The sequence below is a fragment of the Juglans regia genome, chromosome 16, assembly GCF_001411555.2.
Source record: "Juglans regia cultivar Chandler chromosome 16, Walnut 2.0, whole genome shotgun sequence".
In the NCBI taxonomy this organism is placed as follows: Eukaryota; Viridiplantae; Streptophyta; class Magnoliopsida; order Fagales; family Juglandaceae; genus Juglans; species Juglans regia.
The window spans coordinates 21,698,796-21,722,683 of NC_049916.1; the positions used below are offsets into that span (position 1 = coordinate 21,698,796).

The window sequence follows — 23,888 nt, forward strand, 5'->3', positions numbered from 1 at the left end:
AAAAAAAATACATAAAACTTATCTTATACCCTAATCTAAGGATCGGGTTGTTACACACATATTCTTTGGAGATCCATTATTATTGGTATTATGATCATATCCTTGTCTAAGGTCTTCCTTCCATTTATATTCCCTGTCCCATAGCAACTTATAACTCAGTGCAACTTATATTTTATTTTAAATTTTTATATCAAATATGAAAATTATCAAATAGGGTATGATTGAAAGAAGGCCATAAAAATAGAGTAGTTTCATAGCTTTTGGCATTGCAATATAATAAAATCACAAGACCGATAATTGTACCAGACAATTGGGACCTTATATTCTCCAATCTGCCGCAGCCAGGCCCCTCAATTGGTGATCAACCGAGTTATTATTCTATTTTTTTAGTGTATCAAAACAGACAACATAAAACTAAACAGAGGAAAGGTGAAAGTTTCAAGCAACGAGTTGTGTAACCAACAGCTTGAGAAGCTCTGCTTAACCTGTGTTCCTCATACCGGCTGCAATTCCATTGATAGTGATGAGCAATGCATCTCTGAGTTTGTGGTTATCATCATCACATCGCAACCTCTTTAGTATCTCCACTTGCAACATGTGCATAGGATTCAGATAGGGGAGCCTGCTCTCTATCAGCCTCCTCAAGCTCCGATTGTTCTCGGAGAGTTTTTCATGACCACTAACCACCAGTACGTACTTCCCTGCTGTCAAGAGCTCCCCCCTTAATTCGGAACCAAGCCCTCGTCTACTCTCCGAGACAAGGACTTCATCATAGTGCTTGGCTATGGGTATGTCCGCCTTCCCTAAAACCATCTCGATAAGGTCTATGGTGGACTGAAAGAAAGGCCACTCTTTGTACATTGCCTTTAGGTCATCAGTATGTCCCTTCTCACAAACACCCTGTAGACCTGCCCCAACTCCTAGCCAAGCCGGTAGAACAAATCTGGTTTGAGTCCATGCAAAGACCCATGGTATGGCACGAAGGTGTCCAATTCCTGTTGAGCTCTTTCTTCTGGTAGGACGGCTTCCTATGTTAAGGAAGCCAAGCTCAGCTTGAGGCGTAGCCTCGTTGAAGTAAGCAAGGAATTCTGGATTTTCATAGACAACACTTCGATAATTCTGGCAACTGATTTTTGAGATCTCCTCCATGAGATTTCTCCATTGTTCTTCTCGGGGCGGGTGTGGAGGACGTAGGGTTGCAAGCAGAACAGCTGTTGTGTATATCTCCAACTGTCTGACTGCTGTCTGTGGTAGCCCAAACTTTGCCTGTACCATTTCTCCTTGCTCAGTTGACCGCAGGGTACCCTGCAAATTCAATATGTCATAATCAACATAAATCCATGGATGAGATAAGTTCAATTTCAGAAAAAAATTTTATGATATTGATAACCATTGGGCACAAGGTTATGAACTTTTGAGTCGGATTAAGCACTCCAAACTTACAAATGAAACTTAATGCAAAAAATCACCAAAAAAGAAGAAACAAAATCAAAGTGGTAGAAGTTCTCATTCAAGTACAACAAAAGTTTTAGGAGCTTTACGATTACTTTTAGTTGTTGTTAGTTAATAATAGTTTATAGGAATTAAAATCCAAATGGCGACAACATTTATTCAAGTTCCAGTTCATACAATTGAATGACATAGAACACTTCCGGGAATAAACAATTTTTAAGTTGGAAATAAAAGAATATGAAGAAACCAAGTGAACTGCACTATCATGGTTTTGTATTTCACAATGACTCAGATATTTTAATTTGATCGGAGCATCTAAAGCCAAGATATACACCACTTTTCATTGGAGAAAATGGGGGATGCAAAAAACTATTGCAAGTACCAAGATCTAAATTTAATAGATCACTCACCATTACAGAGCCAGGTGGTTGGGATTGGATAGCGAGATATGTTGGGCCACCACCACGACCAATACTCCCTCCACGCCCATGAAATAGAGTAACTTTAATACCATACTCATTGGAAGCCGCGACAACATCTTCTTGGGCTTTGTAAAGTTCCCAAGCAGCAGTGAAACGACCAGCATCTTTACCAGAATCAGAGTATCCAACCATAACCTGTCCATAATAACTTCCTATGCTCCTCAAATATTCATTGGAAGTTTACCCCTTTGTTTTTGTTTTTTTTATTTTTTTTTTTTATGAGTAAAGTTTACCCAAATTAATCCTAAAATTAGCAATGTGGAAAGAATACCTCTTGGTGGCCATTATGGTTCTTTATTATGTGCTCTTGATACCAATCAATTGATAATAGTCTCCTGATAACGGATCCAGCTTCTCTCAAGTCCTTCACAGTTTCAAACAGAGGAACCACCCGCAGCCTATTCCAAATTATATGCTGATCTTATGAGAAAAATTGTTGCAAATACAATATAAACAGCACACGTGGTGACCTAGACACACAAATTTGCTATTTTTCATAATGGAATGCAAAACAAAAAGATACATTTTGTTTCAATGTGCATCCAAGCATTCCAATAAAAGATTGTGACAAAAGAAATTAAAATTAGAAATAAACTAAATTCTTTCAACTTTGAGAGGAGTGAGAACTTACGTTCCCCCAGGACATGGTCTTCCTAATTCACCACTAACAGCAAGTCTTGCATCTTTCTGCAAAAGCTCTACTGCAAGGACGTCGCTTGCCTAGCAATTACCAAAAAGCACCAGGTCTCAACTTAAGTAAAGGAAGACCGTGTACTTATTATTTGACTTTGTACATATGTAACAGTGAAAGGAATCTTTTAATCTTTCAAACAGCTCAGATATCAAATTATAAAATCAGAAGCAATTAATCATACATTTGAAGCCATAGAAATCACATAGGCTCCAAGTGAATCACTCCCAAGCTCAGCAGCCACACGGAATGTGTCAAGGACTTCTTTAACATCAGGAGCAACCTGAAAGACTCAAGTGAGAACAGGTACATAAATTTAACCAAATGAAAGAGAAAAGTGCTTTGCATCAATCCTAAAAACTGCAAAACATTGGAGAAAACCGCATTAAATATTGCAAAAATTAGAGAGGGAAGCCAATGCACCAAAATTCATTATTTATCAAGAGAGTTAATTTTTATGAGTATATACAATCATTTAGGCCAAAGTAAGTGCATAAACAACATGAATAGCTTTTCAACATTGTATGTCCCTAAAACACTACTTATGGCCCTGGTCATCTTTTGCAAATGACTCTGAAATTCATAAACATATTCAGGTTATCCTCCAGCTTACATCTCATTCTCTATTTCTTTGAGGTTAAGTGGGTCATGCCAAGAATGTGAACAATTGGCATTTGGGGAAGGATATGTGGTAGATCCTGCAAATTAAACTTTGTAATTGCATATGATGGGGTTTTTTATCAGAGAAAGGGATGCCTGCAGTTTAGAGAAGAGTGAGTCACCAGTAGTAATGGTGAAATTCTTGTAGATAAGGTTATTCTAAGATTGGATCGCAGCTACTAGTTCATTCTCTTTTTCGAGATTCTGAGAGTTCTTAGAGCTTTTCAACTTTATATGTTAAATTTTTATTTTGGGTGATCTTTTTAGTATACACCATGTGTACCAGGGCGATGCCCCTTATTGTACTATTTTAATAAAATTTATAACCTACTAAAAAATTGGCTTCAAGGTCACTGGTTATGAGTTGTTCATTGAAGTTTTTTTTATAGGTAATCAAGAAGTTTTATTCATATGGTAGCTCATATATCAACTAAAGTATCATGCATGTAAATTCAACATTAAAACACACTGAACATAAAATGAAATATTTTACTCATCAAAAAGCGAAGAAACATACATTATGAACATCTAGTCACACATATTGGACCTCAAAGTGTTTTTATTGAGCATCACCAGCAAGGTATAACCATGATTCTCAAGAAATTAACGTGTGGTTACAAATTCTAGGGACCACGGAAAGAGATAATGGCAGCCTGTGTATGGATCAATTACATAATACTAAATTCACATAAACCACTCTGTGATTTTTTCCCCTTGCATACTGGATCAATTGAAGTTAACCAACTTTGCTAAAAGAATAGTTTCAGTTGCTTGTAACCAGTCCCTTACAGCTGGCTCATAGGATGTTAGAGCAAAAGGTTAGAAAGTTCAGAAGCTATATTTGGCTGGAAGTTTCACGAAGTTATGTAAACCATTGGATATCTTAGTTGAGGATTTCAATAAAAAAAAAGGTGGGTATAAGATTTTTAAAATCTAATCACTTAGGGATCAAGACAAACCTTCCATACTATTCCATTCTTTTTTTCTCAAAATACAAGATGTTGAACATGATGCTTCTCACACAATGACAGACTAAGCATAAAACTTATGGAACAGAGGAAAGACATCAGCTTTTAAACCATAATTCTGCTACAAATTATCCATTTTTCTTTCTTTTTTATCAAAAGAGGAGCATTATTAGTTTTTTTTTTTTCCAATCCCATTCAATTTTATTCGCAGGTTCCATCAGTGAATACTGTCTAAACATCATACCTCAATACTTGGAGGAACTAGTGGCCTCTTCCCCTTCAGTTCTCTGGTTAAAAATTCTAGTTTCTTTCCTTCATCCCACTCACTGTATGTACCCATATCCAAATATTTGGTTATTGCATCTAGTGTATCAGCATGTCTACCAGATTCCTGGAAAATAACAAATTTCAGTTTGAACTTTTAATAAATTCCAGAGCAGATAGCAGCTATAATAAAAAACACAAAGCACACCTGACGCAAGTCAAGCTTCATCAATACCATCCCAAAAGTAGCAACTCTTCGGATGAGGTCAGCAAGCCGACCATCAGCAAGCACCCCAGATCCACATGATTGCTGGACAATTGATAGTTTATTATCAATATTAAAGAACTGATAAGACTACCATGAAAAGTATATTCTTTGTTTAGAGAGAGAGATTACCAAAGATTCATAGCACAGGACCAGTGGTTCCAGTAATTGATCTGACGTTTCATAGTAGTCCCAAGGATCATATTCGCAAGGAAGATCCTCGAGAAGAAGCTCCAGACGTTTTTGTGTCTTCATAAGCTGAAATACAGTGCATTATAATATACTTACATTTACTTTCTCCCTTGACAGTTAGCTAGGAGTTTCATCCACAAGAATAAACAATACCTTATCTTTTACATTGCCGAGAACAATTCTGTAAGGAGCAATTCCAGGACTTAGAGAGACCCTTGGTTCTAAAAGCTTCTGGAAGGTGGACCTTCCTATCTGGGCTCTGAAGAAAATGAAAAGGGTAAGGAGGGTGTCTTTCACTTTTCAAAAGATGTGAAAATAGAGTCACAGCCATTTTCCCTGATCATGCGAAGGCACAATGACATGTGATGGAATTTTCGTGTGAGGTGATAACAAAATCAGTCTTGCACTTAAAAAAAAATTAAATTAAATTAAAATTAAAAATAAAAGTTCTTTTACTTAACAAAGAAAAAAAAAAGTCGAGCTTAGAGAAGCAGACCTTGGTGTCACAGGTGACTGTGTAGTGTTAGAATTAGCCGAACTTCCATTTTGTGAAGAGATGTGATGTGAATCCTGAAATGAAGAATCTGAAGTAGAATCCTGACCATCCTAGAAATAGAGAGATAAACAATAGAGAGACTTTTGAGTAACTGCCAGCTATGATGCAGAGATTAGGGTAAAAAATCTGAGTAGCTAAGCAAATGCTGCACAAATGTGAGCATTCTTAAAACTTGCTTCACCTGACGATGCAGTGGCTTGTAATCAGCTCCGGGAAATTCTAGTCTGGGATACTGAGATTCGCCATCATTACATTCTATATGAGTAAGTTCAAGAAGGAAAATTAATAATGGAACTATATGAGTAACTCAAACGAACACTCAAGTAAACCATAGATTTAACATTTATCGATAGAGGAAAGCATCATAATTATGAAGAGCGAGTAAAAAAAAGACTTAGCAAATAGTACCAAATTAATCAAAATTATAACTGTTCAGGATTGAGGTGGCATTACTTGTATAGACTTGGCAACTTGTCATTAACCGGACCACGGGAATTGAGCAAATGACAGAGGAATAACTCAAAAAGGGACAACCTTGAGGATGGCCGTTGAATTATAGACAAAAATAACTATATGATTAGTTTAAGTACAGAATCAGTTATTTACCAGTGCAAGAGGGCAGATCCGCTCGAGCTGGAAGATGTGTTGGAATGGCTGGAGCTTGTTGGCCATGAAGCTTAATTTGACTTCTGCTCAAAGATTGATTCCAACTCTCATGTCGAACATCAGATGAAGTTTCTGAAGAAGAAATTTGAATTACAGTCAAGTCACTGATGTGATTCACAAGTGCCGTGCATGGATCCTAGAGAAAAGCAAGAGAAGACGATCTGTATATACCCTAATTTAAAATACTGGATGTTTTAGGCCATGAAACACAGTATGAGAAAGAAAACCCCTTTTTCTCAACCATAATATGAATATACTCTTTCATTAACCATGTGGTCAATCCCATTCTTGCTATACATTAAAATAGGCATCAGAAGCGCCAGTGATTGTGGGTACTTTATAGCATTTTCATCTCCATATGGTCATAAATTATCTAGATAAAAGTTAGAACTAGTTGCCGAAGGAATAATACAACAAAACCTTTATTGACTCAGAGACTGGTAGAACAATATTTTTTCTTTAATTTTAGTTTCCCTTCTTGGGCCAAACTCGTAATCATTAACATCAGACAAGGTCCAAAACTATAGATTGAAATTGGATTCCAAATGCGCCATATTACAATCAAATAGAAAATTCTTTTATACTTTATAATTTATCACTCTACAGAAATTCAGCAAGGTAAAAAAGCAAAACTAAGAGCTTAAATTCCCATTACTTTGAATGCAGTTGAACCAAAAAGAAAAGGCCTTTAAGACAGACAAAAAAAACATAAATAAATACATACATAACTAACTTACATACAAATTTGCTAGTATGAAATTCTCAATATATGGTTATTATCTTTATTTTTATTTTTTTTGATAAGTTAATATCTTTATTTTTTTTATCTTTATTTTTTTACAAGTATATATGGTTATTATCTTGATGAACCTTCATTGTTACGCAGTAGACCTAACCGGTTATGTTTGTGACCCATTGTAACTCAAGAAATGATCTTTTGTTGACAGCTAGTCCCTTTGATTCTAATTTAAATTAGTCATTGAACTGAACGATTAAGGAAAACTATTTTTTATATGAAAATAAAATTGTTAGTGCCCGACTTATTTGCAACTGAATTTGACAGTTCTTCAGGTCCCCCATGACACATTTCCAAAGTTTGAACTGTATCTAGTGCACAATTTTTACATATAGATAAGGATGAAAGGTCAAGTCACTATATCCATAAGTATAAAATCAGAAGTTTTTGAGAACTTAGACATGCAAAACCTTCTTCTATAATCTCGTGTGCCAATTTTGACAATTTATCACTGCATCGATTCATGGATAGTTCAAATCTGATGCTATCAACTTCACGAATGTAGAGATCAATAGCCATCCACCTAGATAAGAGAGAGACATCCTTTGTGACCTGAAGCAACAGAAAGAAAAGCACTTGATGCCATCATGTACTTCAGTAGCGAAAGCACAGTAAAATTGAAGCATAGATTTGTAACGTAATCGGTACAAGCACATTTTAAAAGAAGTAATTCTTTAGTTCCTTTGTATCACTTTTGATCAATAAAATTTTGTTTACCGATCAAAAAAAAAAAGAAGTAATTCTTTAGCAGAACACCACCAAAATAATACTCTTAAAAGTAGTGTAACAAAGAAAACTTCCGCTACCTTATGTGATTTTTCAAGATATCACAAACATTACATGAATGTAGAGAACTTGTCTAACAGTGATGTCCACTTTAAGCAAATCAATATTCACAATAAAATGAGACAGCACACATACACACATCTTAAATTGGAGGAACAAAGCAAAAGGATATTTACACCACCTACATATTTTAAAGCGTGAAAAAAAAAATACAGGCTCTTCAATTTTAACAGAGGAAATGACTTGCAACACCAGTTTGATATGAGGAAAAAAACTAATGACAATAATCAGAACTGGAGTGAATCCCTCATGAAGAAGAAAATAAGAACTAAAAAGTTCAGAGTTACACAAAATGATGACACAAAGTTATATGCCCAATGTTGATGAAAAGATTCTTTTTATTCTGACCCTCACAAAATTTGCTTGATATGTTACCAACTATTCTAAAAACTGCTCAGACCATTACTAATCAAAATAAGGAAGCAGAAAAATACAATTTACTCGAACCTCTTCATTAATTTTGTGATAAGCAATAAGATTTTCCTTGTAAGCAAGCGCAAAAGGAAAATCCAGGTATCATGAGATGTGTAAAAGACAGTTGCCTGGCTAGAAATAGAAAAAGAAAAAGATACAAGAAAATCGTCGAAACTAAGCCCATTAAAATCTATGGAAGCTGTCCAAAGGAGTAGCGTGTTGTGAAAGAAAGTATTCAACTCCTCCATCATCCATTCACACTTCACAGTCCTCAAAATTTTTATCATTCTTTTCTCAACAATTACACCAACTAGCATGTAGGAACCACTTTCCACACAACTGAAATTTTTTGGCTACCAGCTAATCCTCTTCAGGGGTGAAAAAGATCCGCTGTGCCTCTTCAGTAATGTCTGTGGAACAGTTCAGAAATTAATTGCGTGCCAACAGCTTTCTTTTTAATATATTCCCATTCAAAGGAAATGACACAGGCCTTCTCCAGAATGTTTCTAGTGTGTTTTCAAACCATGATCCTACAGGACCATACACTACATCTACATTCAGACCGTAAATAATATACACTATAAAAGCTTAATCAAGGGAAAAATATCATCTCATACAAGGGAAATCATTTGAACGAGGAACCGTTGTAAACATGTTGACGATACTATCACATACAAGCAGGATAAATTAATTTCACAGATAAATAATTGTAGACACCTCACCTTTGCTGTTACGTTCGGATTTCCATCTCTATCACCCCCCATCCAAGACCCAAACTTAATTGGTGTGCAAGTTAATGGAAGAGGCCTTCCGGTATGCTGTGAGGAAAAAAGTAGAGTAAGAAAGAAAATCTATCAGAAAGAAGGTATAAAGAAACCAGTAGCTAGCAAAAACGTAAACACGGTTTGTCTTTAAACCTTCTTTAAGGCATTGCTGACACGTCGTAAGTAATGAGGTACAGCTTTCCAAAGGGACTGCTCAACAATATTCAAGCCTGAGATAATACAATGAACGGGTGCAGCTATGTTTACACGATTTTACAGAGAAACAGAACATGCGGTATGTAACAATTCTTAGCTTCCCGTAGCTTACCGGCCCTGGCTTCTTCAACAGGCGTGGGTTTGTAGCGCCTAAGCTCGTCTGTCTGCCAAATTGAAGTTATCTCTCTCACCTAAAAAAGCAAGACTGAATCTATTACTCACATGCCATATCAAAGTTTTGTCTCTTACCTACACAAGTCGTATAGAATCTGAGAATCAAATAAATGCAAGAATTCCATAAATTTTTTCCAAATTATCTTATAGATACAAGCAGTACCCCACCCACCACACACACACGACAAGGAACTTTCAAAGGGATGTTATGCCTTTAGGAAAACAATACCAGATCTTCGATCAGCATGTCTCGATCTTCATGACCAAGGTCAGATCGATCATTGTAGTCTAAGAGATGCTGAAAGGAAAGGCATTGTCAGAATAAGAGAAAACCTGCAACGATATTTCCAAAATATTAAAATTGTGAAGGGCATTAAAACTTACGGCAATTCTAATGTGCTTGTATTGTAACGTGCGACGATTAATTTGTGTGGGATGTGCAGTAAGAACAATTTCAACCTCCTGCAGAAACAATCATTCCAACATCGAGAACAATAAATGGACAAAATAAAAAGGATAAAAATATATTCTAATCTCGCCACAATTTTGCTTAGCTGAGGTTAGTGGAGTAATGCAGTTTCCAGACTCCCAAATAACATTTTTTTTTTCTTGCCAAAAGAAAAGAAAATAAACATGTTGTAATTTTTAAGAGTTCTTTCTTCTTTAGCGTTGCTTATCAAGAGACAAAGGAATCAAGAAAAAAACAGCAGTAGCAGAACCAAAAAAGAGACCTGCTTGCAAACTGTTTCATAAAGCTCGTCTGGGGAAACTCCACCGTGCACCAGCTGATTAAAAATGTCGTCACAAGATTTTGATAGAGGCGCCACACTTCGTACCTTACGAACCCTGCAGGAAGCAATATTTGCTCCAAGAATTAATTTTAAAAGTCTTTTAAATCCGAAGATCCAAAGTAGATCCTGCAGCTTTGTCAGAATTAACTTGAGAAATTCAAGTTATCAGTAAAATGAAAATGACGCATTAACCATCTCGGAAAGTGCACTCCAACTAAAAAATTATATTTACTAATTTCTGAACAAAGGAATCAATAATTATCCATATATACCTGTGATGTGTTTCGGCAATACCCATCAAATTGAGATAATGGCTGAATGCGCGAGCGAGGATCAAGGCTTCCTCCAACGTCATCTTCGATATCTCCGAAGCTAGCTGCTTCTCTAGCAGCTCCGCCATGTCCTCTATCCCCGCCAACCTAAGGTTACAAGCACTCTAACCAAACACACCCCCAATCAAAGAGTTTTCAATATCTCTTCTTATTCCTCTATACGGTTGCTGAGAAATCATATGGAAAGTATGGGGTACAAAAAAAAGATTTGAAGACCAGAATTATTTCAAAAATACTAACTTAACCCGGCTCACTACTGAGCTTAATGTATCTATTTCACTTGATTACTTTTATCGGAAGCTAAAAGATCATAAAAACGCAAAATCCATTTCCGGCAAATTTTCTTTTCTTTTCCTCTGTTTTCTCGGCAACCAAACAGAAGGTCAAGAAAAAAAATGTCACAAGCAAGAAGATCAAAGATCCAGAGAAGAGATCAGAAGTTAGAAGCAAACACAAAGAAATGAGCAAGGAAGGGAACCTGAGCGAGGGTACGGTTCCTCTCGACTTTCTCCATGAAGCTGCCTCCCACCTCACGCTGCAACACGTCGTTGAGAAGACTCCCGAGCAACTTGCAGTCGTCATCGAAGTTCTGGAACGAGATTTCCTCCGCTATGTCGTCCGTGGTGTCCGTCATTGTCTCGGAAAGAATCACAGAGAGCGAAGAGTAGTGGAAGAAGAAGACGACGAAGAACGTGAAGATAAAAGTGTGTACGTACGGAATTGGAGGGTGAGTTGGGGGTGGGGCCCACTAAATAGGTTCACGTTTTTGCTTTGGTGTGTCCCCACGTGTCCTGCCAGATATTTTTCCTTTCCAGGTATATTACGGGGAGAAGAACTATGAACAAATAATATATATATATATATATATATAATATAATATATTTTAAGTTTCTTATCTCTAATTTAGTAGGTTCACGTTATTTGTTATATCAGTGAGAAATTATTTAATTTATCAAAATATATGATAGAGAATTAAAATAAGAATAAGGTTGGTTTTCAGATAAAATAAGATATTTTGTTAAAAGTTAAATAAAATATTATTATAATATTTTTAATATTTTTTTTATTTTAAGATTTAAAAAAATTAAATTATTTATTATATTTCGTATAAAAGTTTAAAAAAATTATAATAATTAAATGAGATTATTTTATTTTGTGTAATCAAACTAGCCTTAATTTTTTTTTAAAAATTTTTAATAATTTCTTCTGCTCCATAAATATACATTGCACCATTAAATAATGGATCATCGCCCATATTTGATTCCTGCTCTTAGTGAAAATTGTATTTTTTAAAAATATTTTTTAAATATTTAAAAAAAATTAATATATTAATATATTAATTGTCACTTTCTTAATTATTAAATAAAAAAATAAAATATATGAACGATTAAATTGAAGAAATAAATTCAAACAACTTAATATCATTTTTCTTAAATATTACGATTTTTATAACTCATGGGATGTTGGATATAAGTGATTAGGGCTAGGTTGTCAAAACCAATACATTCTATTATTGGACTGCCAAGAAGTTTTAATTAGTACCATCCCTTAATATTTAAATTATTCGCGTATTTTTCATTCATCTTCACAATGAAAATAATATGATGATTGATGTTTCTCACTTTTTTATAATTTAATCTTATTATTTTAAGAATATAAATTATAAATTTCTTTTTATTTATATTTTGAAAAGAATTTCTACAAATACAACTCAAATAATTTAAGGAGAACTATCCCAACGAATACATGAATACGAAGAATTGTTTGAATAAAGAACTCTCTCATCTTTTTTTATCTTATTATTATAATTTTTAAAAATTTTATATAAAATATAAAAAATAATTTAATTTTTTTTAATTTTAAAATAATAATTTAATAATATTTTATTTAATTTATTTAAAATTATTTTATCTCACTTTACTATTCAGATTCGCTTTCAATTACTTTCAACCTCCACCAGAATTTACTTTTGAAAACATCGTTTCTCGTGAGCACTAGTCATGGCCCCGTGCTGGTTGTATTATTAATGATAAATGATATTTGTCAGTATAATTTTTTTAAAAAATAAATAATAAATTACCGCACAATTAAATATTTAATAATATTTTTGTTAATCCAATTAAACGCCACGTTCACAAGAGTACAAACACAGCTACACTCTCATTTTCCTTTTCTTTTTCTTTTTTTATCATGCAAGTGCAGAGAATAAAGAGGAATATCCGAATATACGTTATGGAAGGTAAATTTGAAGCATTTTTGTGGTCAAAACTTTCAATGCCGTCTCAATTTTCAGTTTAAAATATGGCTAAGAAAAAGGAGTATAGTTTGTTTTTATAATTATTTTTATCTCATTTCATTTTATTTAATTATTATAATTTTTTAAAATTTTATATAAAATAAAATAAACTATTCAATTTTTTAAAATTTTAAAATAAAAATAATATTAAAAAATATATTTTAATAATATCTTATTTAATTTTTATCTCAATTCATCTCATCACATTTCATCTTTAAAAATAAAAAAGATTGCTTTATGAATAATTGTGCTTTACATTTATTAGTTATTTATGGTAATATAGGAGATAAATAGGTAATACATGACAGATTGTTTCAATTTTAGAGTCTATATTTATGAAGGGACAGACACAATATGCATACCTTATAATATTTATTAAGCATTTATTTACATTAATTTTAGATAAAATATCAAATGTAGGATTTGCACGTAGTATATAATAAAAACTAATCTTAAATATATTATAGATTGGGTAAGCACCGTGTATTTTTTTAAAAAAAAAAGAGCAGTCTATTATTAAAAATTTAATTTTTTATATAAATCTTATATTTATTTATTTTTAAAAAAAATAGGTAATATATATTTTATGATTGTAAATATTATTTTTAATTTTTTTAAGTATGTATAATTCAGAAAGAATTAATAAAGAAACAAAAAAGTAACTCTCAATGTGCCGTCCAAACTTCTTCGGTCACAGCAACTTTGGTCTCAACCAAGACAAGAAGAAAAGGGTGGGGAAAAGAACAGAAAAGAAAATAAAATAAAGGGAGGATGTTGCCATCTTCCACTCAATTTGTTTTCTTATGTATTGAAAATAAATAAATGGTGTCGGGTAATTGGACAGACAACAAATTAATATGGCCAAGGTATTATTGAAAATAAATAAATGGTGTCGGGTAATTGGACAGAAAATAAATAATTGTTTTCTTATGCAATTATAAGGTATTATTTGCCATCACATCAGCCAGCACTTATCCTTTACTCGGCGTATGATATCCACATGACCTGCTTTATCATGCATCAAATCTATTCCTAATTACCTTTCAATGAGGCATTGAAGATTTTCAGGGTGGCTTTGGGACGAGCTTGACCATGTGAATCCAATAAATAAATAAAAAGATGTAATAATAATAATAATTAATCAACCGACATTTTTCAGTTTATGAATTTGTTATAAGTAATACCAATATTTTGAATATCGTATCGAAAGTTGTACCGGTCAAGATATTAGAACGAAATATTTAGATACTAATATCGTTTTGTATACCATTTCGGGATAATTGATATATGAATAAATTATATATATAAATTATATTCAAAAATAATAGTCTATATATAAATAAATTATATATAAATACATATATATAAATTATAAATAGCCTAGTCTGAATTGTGGGTCAAAAAATAAGCTTGTAGTTTGAAAAAATGAAAAAAAAATTGAAGGACGAAATATCGGCCTGTACAGGCCCAAATTGAGGCCCGTACGGTACAAAATTGAAAGCAATGAGTAATATTATGTATAGTTGTGGAGTGCGCAAGTGCCGCGTAATCGTTTTAAAAAAGAGTAGAGTCCATTATTAAAAATTAATTTTTTTTTCATGTGGATCTCATATTTACTCATTTTTTTAAAAGGATTACACCGCGCTTACACATTCCACAACTATAAAATATAATTTCTCATTTATTATTGCGAAATAGTCTTTTGGTCATTGTCAATATTTGGACCACATGATTCTTTTGGATTATAATAATTATAAGATAACTTTTTGTTGAGAAAATGAGAAGAACTATTGAAAGAAATGTGTTTGATAGAATGCGCAACTCAGGACAGACTCAATAACCATTTTCAATTACTTATTACTACGTTGCCTTCATACATCACAATACACAGTTATAACCTCAGTACATAACAACCTTTGGACACTGACCATTCTAGTATTGACAATTGTACAAGAATATTATTCGGTTAGAGAACTATGTTCTAGCAAGCTACAAATTATTTTTCCTAAATATTCTTGTTGGTGTGTGAGTTCTTTGTGGCTTTGTTCTATGGTAGAGGGGTGCGCTGCATTGCCTTAATATCCTCTCACACTTCAAGCGGCACAATGAGAAGTGTGAGGCTTGAACATAATAGATGAAAACGTGCAGAAGAAATGGGCTTGGTTAATATATATGCAATCTAATCCCTGTTGGAAATGAAAGAGACTTGTAGTGTCTTTGTTGCTACCCGCTCACAAACAAAGTGATAATCCAGTTCTACATACTTAGTGCAAGCATGTAAAACTGGATTAACAGATAAATAAGTTGCTCATAAGTTTTCACACCACAAAGTACGAGAATCAATTAGAAAAACACAGAGTTCCTTTAGCAAGGATTGTAACCAAATGAGCTCACACGTAGTATTAGCTAGTGATTTGTACTCCGCTTCTATTGAAGAATGAGTAATTGTAGCTTATTTTTTTGATCCCCAAGAAATTAAGTGAGTACCAAAGTATACACAAAATCCACCAGTGGATTTGCGATCATCTGGGCACCCAGCCTAGTTAGTGTCGGAGTAGGCTGAGAGTTTAAAGGATGAAAAAGAAGAGAAAAAGAGACCAGGATTTTATGTATTTTTCATATACCTAAGAATCCTCTTTACAACCTGCTAGTGAGGAAGTCTAGGACAGTGCATATACTGGCAGACTTTGATAACCGCAAAGAAGATGTCGGACTTAGTAAAAGCTACGTATTGCAGGGAGCCTACAACACTCTAGTACAACTGGAAAAGAAATCCATCAAGGGCTGTAATTTTTACAGAAGATAACATCGGGGTGGAAATAGATTTACTATTGTGCATATTTGTGCGAAACAATATGTCAGAGATGTATGTGGATTGTGAAAGAAAAATACCCGTAGGTAGCCATGTAACCTCAATTCCAAGAAAATAGTGTAACAATCCTAAATCTTTAACAGGAAAAAATTGACATAAAGCAGAGATAAAGTCTGAAATAAACACAGAGTTTGATCCTATGACGATGATATCATCAACATAGATTAAAATGTAAATGCAATCAAATGAACTACGAAATATAAACAGTAAAGAATCCGATCGGGAAGCATGAAATCCAAATGTAAATAATTTTTCAGTCAATTTAGCAAACCAGTCCCAAGGGGCTGTTTCAAACCATAAATCGACTTCCTTAACTTACAGACGTGCGACGGATAGTCTGGATTGACAAACTCGGGTGGCTGTCTCCTTAAGACGTCTTCTTCAAAGTCCCCATACATTAATGCATTTTGGACATCTAGCTGATGAATGGGACATCTTGAGGTGACTGCTATGGAGATCAGAAGACGGATGGTGACTGGTTTTATCGCGGGGCTAAAGGTCTCAGTAAAATCCAGGATAAGTTGCTAATGGAAGTCTTTGGCCACAAGTCGTGCCTTACAATGTTCCAAGGAAACATCAACACGTTTTTTGGTCCTTAATACCCATTTCGAACCCAAAATATTGAAAGTGAGAGAGAAATGAACTAAGTCCCATGTCTGATTTTGAAGAAGAGCTCTAAACTCGTCATTCATGGCAGATCGTCATTCATGATATTTGGATGCTTCAATAAATGAGGAAGGTTCATCAAGGATGGATGATGTGGGTAAAGAAGAAGTGGTCGTGGTGAGAGAAACAGACAATTTGGTGGGTGACCACGGGATAGTCCCGTCTGTGTGACGCCGAGGGAAGATAATCTGAGATCGTGAGCGAGTGGTCATAGGATGATGAGATGTGGTAGAGGAGGACGGTTGAACATGTGGGAGAGACGGCGGCAAAGTAGAGGCCTAAGATGTCTGAGTGGGAGGAATTTTTGATGTAGGTGATGAATTAGGGTTTGAGAGAGGGACAGAATGGGCGGCGAATGAGTTTCTTGAGCTAGGGTTTGAGAGATAGATGTGTTTGAGGGAGTAGATGGGCCAATGGGCTGAAGTGATGTGGATTGGGGCGAAAATGCTAAGAGATGAGAAAAAGAATAAATGGGCACGAGCCGCGAGATGATATCAGGTTGGGCAGAAGAAGAGGAGCCCTGGGATGTAGTGAGCTGAGACGCAAAGGGAAAGACAGATTCATTGAAGATCACATTTCTTGAGATGTAGGTCCGGCCCGATGACTGGTGAAGACAGATATATCCTCTGTGGTCTGGGCTATAGCCCATGAAGATGCACATTTTGGACCGGAGGTCTAATTTGTGTTTATTGAATGCCCGTAAATTGGGCCAACAAGCAGAACCGAAATCACGTAAGAAGTGATAATCGGGTGGGTGGCCCATTAATTTTTCATAAGGAGATTTATGATCCAGTACAGGTATGGGCATGCGATTAATTAAAAAGGTAGCGGTCTGAAAGGCTTCAGCCCAGTAAAGTTGAGGCATGGAAGCATAAAAGAGTAAGGATAGACCAGTTTTTACTCTATGAAGATGACGACGTTCAACACTCTCATTTTGTTGATAGGAGTGAAGACACGTGATACGGTGCGTGATGCCATTGATTTTGGAAAAATCATTAAGCGGGCGAAATTCGCCACCCTAATCGGTTTGAATCGAAACCATATTTTTTTAAAAAGTGTTACTAACAAATTTAAAAAATGCAAGAAGAAGAGTGGAAACATTAGACTTAAGCTACATGGGAAGTAACTAGATAAATTTAGAGAAATCATCTAGGATAGATAAGTAGTAATGACATGAATAAGTGGATAAAATTGGGATCGGGCCCATACATCCAAAAAAAGTAATTCAAAAGGCCCACTAGATCGAGAGAGAGAGAGAGAGAGAGACGTGGGGTGGGGCAAGACATGGGCCTTGGCTTCATTGCAGGCAAAATACTGAAGCAGTCCACGTTGAGAAGTAAGGGGCAGCTAAAAACAATGAAGGGTAAGAAAAGTGATTCGAGAATAGGGGTGACCAAGCCTCTGATGCATATGTTGAACGGACGTTCTGGTGCCTACACATGCTTGGGGAGAGGAAGAAGATGCAGAAGAGGGAAGAGTGGTGGTGGATGGCAAGACTTAGAGACCATCCTTAACAGGGTCTTGCAGAAGAACCTCATGGGAACGCAAGTCCTTCACACAAAAAAAATGAGACTGAAATTCAAAATACACACCATTATCAACACAAAACTAATGCACAGATAGAAGATTTCTATAGATTAAGGGAATAGGTAAAAGTTTGTGTAAGAGAAATTTGACAGAAGGAGAATTGATTTGAGCCGAGCCAATGTTTTGAATCGGTAAGGAAGAACCATCTTTAATGCTGACAGTGTCGGGGCCTTGGTAGGAGGCAGAATCCAGATTTAACAAAGATAAATTAGGCGTGAAGTGGTGTGTCACACTGGTATCAGGGAACCAACTAGAGGACGAGGACTGAGAGGTATGGCAATCTAAGACTTGGCCAAGAACAAAGTTAGATAAAGATGAATTAATAGCAGAGATAATTAGTTGATCTTGGAGTACCCATTTGGTATGTGCTGGGTTGGGAGAACCATCAAGGAAGGCTGTGGGAGAGGGAATGGTGCCATCAACATAACCATAAAGTTGATGGCCTTTAAGGAACGACACTATTTGTGCCTTACAGAGAAGAAAATTGTCAATATTAAGCTTAATAGTGACTAGATGAGTTGCATAATTGATGATGGAGGGAGTTACGGAAAGGGTGGAGGATTTTTCTGGGGACTCCATGAATAAGTTGTAGTGACGGTGGTCTTAGGCTCTAGATACCATGTTGAGAAAATGAGAAGAACTTTTGAACGAAAGGTGTTTGATAGAATGCATAACTCAGGACAGACTCAATAACCATTTTCAATTACTCAATACTATGTCGCCTTCATACATCACAATACACATATTTATAACCTCAGTACATAACAACATCTGGACACTGACCCTTCTAGTATTGACAAATGCACAAGAATATTATTCTGTTAGAGGACTGTGTTCTAGAAGGCTACAAATTATTCTTCCTGAATATTCTTGTTGGTGCGTGAGTCCTTTGTGGCTTTGTTCAGTGGCAGAGGGGTGTGCTGCATTGCCTTAATACTATTATTGAAAGAAAAATTATTCTCATCAGCCACTATTCACTACCCTACACATTATGAAAAACACTCACACACCCTATAAAACACACATACACACCATATGACAAAAAAAAAAATTTATAAGTGTAGGGTGTGAAAATGAATAATGGCTGATGTATAGAAGTCTTCAAAATCATCAGTATGAGGTTTGGGATTTAAGGGATCAGAGATTTTTCTATCTTTATTTTTTCAAGTCTTGTTGGTGAATCTCACGTCCCCAAAGAGAATGAGAGATGGATTTAACAGCCTCTGAATAGCTTGAAAAAAAAATATAATAAGAACTATAATTTCTCATTGGGTTTAACAAATTTGTATTGATGATCTCTGTTATGGACATGTTTCATTGCTACCACCTCAGGACCACCTGCAACCAAAGAGTAAAATGGTTTGGGGGTTCGAGGGAACGTCTCCAATGCCTAAGTCAGTGATTGAGAAGTAACTCTTTAATACCAAAGAATCGGATGGATTTTACGTATCTGGGTTCTCCTCTTATATGAAGCTTTTGAACCGTTTTCATTCTTTGGGTGATAATGGTTATTCGTTATTCAAATTTAAATCTGGATATGAAGGTTCATCCCTTAGTAAATTCAAATGATAATCATTCTTATCTTCTATCACCACTGGATGGTTATCTAGTCGGTATTGGTAGTAGGTTGGCCCTCTCGGTATTGATTGGGTTTTTCAGTAATGAGACAAGCTTCAGGCTTCAAGTAAAGGTCCAGGCCATGTGGGGTTAACCGGTCAGGATGTCGTCTCCAATCTCCTTTTTATTTATTTTATTTTCATGATTCCCGTTAATTTCTTCCTATATATGGTGCTGACATAATGGGTTTTATAACATCGAATATTAGGCCCAACACAAAGGCCCATTGATTTTAATAAATAAATATGGTTAGAAGTTTAATGTTATCGCACTTCACTTCTATATTGGCTTAAATAGGTAGCGAACAAGCAAATGAGGAGATGGGTTGGATAATTGTTCCTGTTGGAATTAGTTTGGTCTGTAAAGAGTACAACTTCATGATACTGATTTATAATTTTAAGGTATGCAAGTCCCGCGCACTCTTTTAAAAAATAGGTTTACTATTAAAAAATAATTTTTTCATATAGGTTTCAGATTTACCTACTTTTTTCAAATGAAATATGTGAGACTTGCACGCCTCAGGATGGCAAATATCGTTTCTCATATGTTAATAACATGGGAGGGTGGAATCAGATTAGTTAGAGGCAATCTCTAATGTAAGAAGGGGCGCAGATTTAAGGTATGATCCTATAGATTCAAGCTCTTCAGATCCAAATATTGCAGAGTCGAGGAGACTATTCTTCCATATTTGAATACAAAAAAATTCTAATATACTTTTGTAGCCAAAAATGGAGTGGAAATCTTCTTTGATTGTGCTCTTGGAACTGCACAAATAACTTTATCTTCAAATTCTTGACAAGTAGGGCAACCTTTAGACCATGAAGTCATTGTTATACTCATATCAGCATATACACAACACACATAGCTACAATAGGATGAGGTGGATCATGATTGTGAGCTAGTGAAGATGCTGTAACTTTTCTTCTTCGTAGCAAAACTATGTCGATGGCACACTGATTAGAGAGAAACAAAAATAAGTTCGATCATGGCGCAAGTTATTTTTCCTTTCTCAGCATGTTCTTAATTTTTCTCTTGTTATCTGGCTGGCTTCTGATGCAATCGTATGATAAAAAAATATGAGAACCAAGCACACACACCCAATCAAATATGAGAGAACTAGCAATAAAGATAATGTTGAATTTCCAAGAAAATCGGCATTATTATTCGATGGTCAAGATCATGAATCAATGACTTGGCAACCTGTAGTACAAGCAATTGTCTCATGTTCTGATGTTCATTTAGAAAACAAGTCTTATGTCCTCTCCAAATCAATCAATTAAGCAGACAAAAGCCATTTTCAAAAGTCCAATTTCTAGCAAGGTGGAAAGATCCTAGTATTTGAGTCAGTTTGGATTTGAGAAGAACTTGTTGACGGATGGCATGATCTCAGGGGATTTGTTGCGGACAAACTTCCTGAGGCCATGTTCTTTATATTTCTCACCCTCTTCAAAGTTCTCGAGCACTCCTGCAGCTCTCTTCTCCTTGATAACCCTGATAGCATATCAAAATCTTGATCTGTTAAACCATTATAAGCTTACAATGAATTACACAAATGCACATGGCAACATTGTATTGATATTATAGAACCACAAGATGCTTATACATAGTTCTCTAATCAAATACTATCAATTCACGAAGATTGAAGCGTATTGTGAGCCAAATATCAGAGAAGATCTTATTGCATGTTAGTTTGATTCCCTGGAACAGATATATAAGGATTGTATAATTAAAGCACTATAAGATGCTGAGCCTGAAGGGAGGGCTTGCAATCAGTTACAAAGAATTCTCAAAAGCACTTGTATATTTAGATTGGTAGTTTGCTTCGAGCTTATAAAATATCAGCAAAAATCAAATTAGACTGGTAATGTAGGAGTGTGTAAAACTGATATACCTCACTTCAGGGTTGGTGCAGATATTTCTTACAAGTTGCATGCCGCAAATACCAACAGCAACACCAACCGCGGCAAAGAGTGGATATACCTATATACCAATAGAAAAAAGAAATAGGAAGACATTGGCATTTAGTGAACCCTTACTTACTTTGAATACCATGGTTGCATGCTAGTGAAAATCTTAGCATATGGTGGTTAATCTTTCAGAATAAGCACGGACAGAAGAAAAATGGGCTTAAGCCTTATGTTCTTCGATCTGAAGACCTTGGCAAGACAAGACTAAAATTTCTTTGAATAAATATCTCACACGGATGACAGTAGAAGAAGTTGTGAGGTTAATGAAAAGGATACCGCTTTCAGGGTCTCAATCGTTCTGCAAATTGAATACATCTGTCTGAGTCTAGCAAATGAGCGTGCTATTGTTTGTTACACTATGTTGTGTAATGAATGATATCACTCAAATGTCATCACAACAAAAAAAGGGGATGAGAACAAAAAACAAAAACAGAACCAAGCAGAAAAGGCAAGATGATTTCTTCATGGCTGTCCTTTATGCCGAATGCACAGAATCCATGATCACCAAAGGATTTCCAGTAATTAAACAAACTAATTGTCTGCTCCATCGTATCATTCTATTGCAAATGTCGGTCGATTTCAGTTTGTGTAATATATCGTGATATGAACATTCAAGACACCAGTTGTCTGGTCCAATAGCCAATAGGCATCCATCAACCACATCACAACCAGTTCTGGGTAATGATGCTACTTTTAATTGTAATTACACAGGACATATCAAACAATAGGTAGCTTTCATCAAAATCTGTTACCATTGTTCAATTGTTTCAACATCTAAAGGCTGACCAGAAATCAAGGTTTGTTAACCACAATCCGTTTCTAGTCATCCCAATGGACCAAAAATCAGAGAGAAAAATTGAGCTATCTATCCCAATGCTACTTTTATTGTTAACGAGTCCTTTCTTATTACAATTGAGGTACTAGCTAAACACACAGGCATAGAAGAAATCGAAAATTAACCAATCAGCCCAGATATCTGAAAATATAGTGGCTAACCCAAAGACATATACATATATATACATATATATATATTATCGAATAAATGCATCAACAAAATATAACATGAGTTTTGCTTCGTATGTAGCAACCAAAGGTCCAAAATAACAGAAAATGGCTAGAAAAAAACGAAAATAACATAAGATGTTAATGAAAAAAACCTCTCCTTTTTTGCACTGATCAGACACAGAAGTCACGTACCTCAGGCCTCAACCATCTGTTGACAGCGGAGGAAGCCATAGCGGAGAGACGCAGGAGAGATGCAGAGAAGAGACCAACCAAGAAAAGAAGGACCCCTTCCCCAAGAAACTTTGAGACGAAAATTCCGAGAAACTTAACAAACAAAAGAAAATCAAAGCACTCAGAACAAAAGGAAAAGATCTCGGAAGCTATCTCTGGTCTATATATGGAAGGCAACGGGTTTTTTGGGCGGTGGGTTTTAATGCAGACTCCGAAAATGCAGGAGGGTCGTGTGTGTACGGTAAGGAAAGGGTCAGCAATGACAGGAGCCGAAAAGTGTCAAGTGGTTGGCAATGGAGCGGTGGGCGAGCGGGTTGCCATTCCTATGTTTTTGGTGTTCAAAGTCAAAGGTCCTCGTGTCGACTGAGATTTCCTCCAATTTTGTGCAATTTTCTGACTAAAAAACTTTCTACAACTTGAAAATTTACATAATATGGACCTTAATATTATAATTCAGTGAGTTTTTTTGTTGGTGTTTATCTCAGAAGGAAAAATTTACATAGCACACTGTCATTCTACTGTGATAAAATGGTATAGTTCATCAATTTTAAGTTTTTTTATTAAAAGATAATTTTAAGAATCATAAAAGTTCCATTTTACATAGTATAAGGTCTCGTTTATTTTTACAATTCCTCTCAATTCATCTTATCTAATTATTACAATTTTATCAAATTCTTATACAAAATAAAATAAACAATTCAATATTTTCAAATCTCAAAATAAAAATAATATTAAAAAAATATATTCTAATAATATTTTATTCAACTTTTAACTTTAATTTTGACTTATCTCATCTCATCTCATATACGAAAACAAATAAAGCCTAATAAAAGTGAGTATTTAGTATTGATAAATACTTTGGCTATAAAAAAATTTTATAAAAATAAATATATAAATTGACATAATTTAATAAAAAAAATCATGTTATAAAATTATTTTTATTAAAAAAAATTTAAGCATCACTAGCACTGAGAATGATGAAGAATGTTTGGATTATAAAATTATAAAAAATCATAATGTGATATGCAATTATAGAGTTGCGTGCTGACCAAGAATATGATGTTTGGAATCAAAAGGATCTCGAAGAATATTATTCCTTCCAATGTGCCTAACACTTT

The 23,888-nt window shown here is 34.9% G+C and overlaps 2 protein-coding genes across 2 annotated transcripts; both read right to left on the bottom strand.

The window, feature by feature from the left end:
• Positions 1–240: 240 nt before the first annotated feature.
• Positions 241–11,246, bottom strand: LOC109015115 (phosphoenolpyruvate carboxylase 4-like). The gene is made up of 21 exons (XM_018997601.2): positions 11,008–11,246; positions 10,470–10,633; positions 10,138–10,252; positions 9,791–9,868; positions 9,636–9,704; positions 9,345–9,423; positions 9,170–9,246; positions 8,975–9,070; positions 7,403–7,544; positions 6,137–6,268; positions 5,712–5,785; positions 5,471–5,580; positions 5,128–5,233; positions 4,915–5,040; positions 4,726–4,827; positions 4,498–4,644; positions 2,810–2,908; positions 2,566–2,654; positions 2,206–2,332; positions 1,863–2,069; positions 241–1,305 (listed from the first exon to the last, which is right to left on the bottom strand). Exons 1-21 carry the CDS (start codon positions 11,161–11,163, stop codon positions 481–483), a joined length of 3,120 nt encoding a protein of 1,039 aa, XP_018853146.1. The 5' UTR covers positions 11,164–11,246; the 3' UTR covers positions 241–480.
• A 9,438-nt stretch (positions 11,247–20,684) lies between these two features.
• Positions 20,685–23,053, bottom strand: LOC109015126. Its single transcript, XM_018997611.2, has 3 exons — positions 22,732–23,053; positions 21,459–21,547; positions 20,685–21,058 (listed from the first exon to the last, which is right to left on the bottom strand). Exons 1-3 carry the CDS (start codon positions 22,768–22,770, stop codon positions 20,911–20,913), a joined length of 276 nt encoding a protein of 91 aa, XP_018853156.1. The 5' UTR covers positions 22,771–23,053; the 3' UTR covers positions 20,685–20,910.
• Between the last annotated feature and the right edge of the window lie 835 nt (positions 23,054–23,888).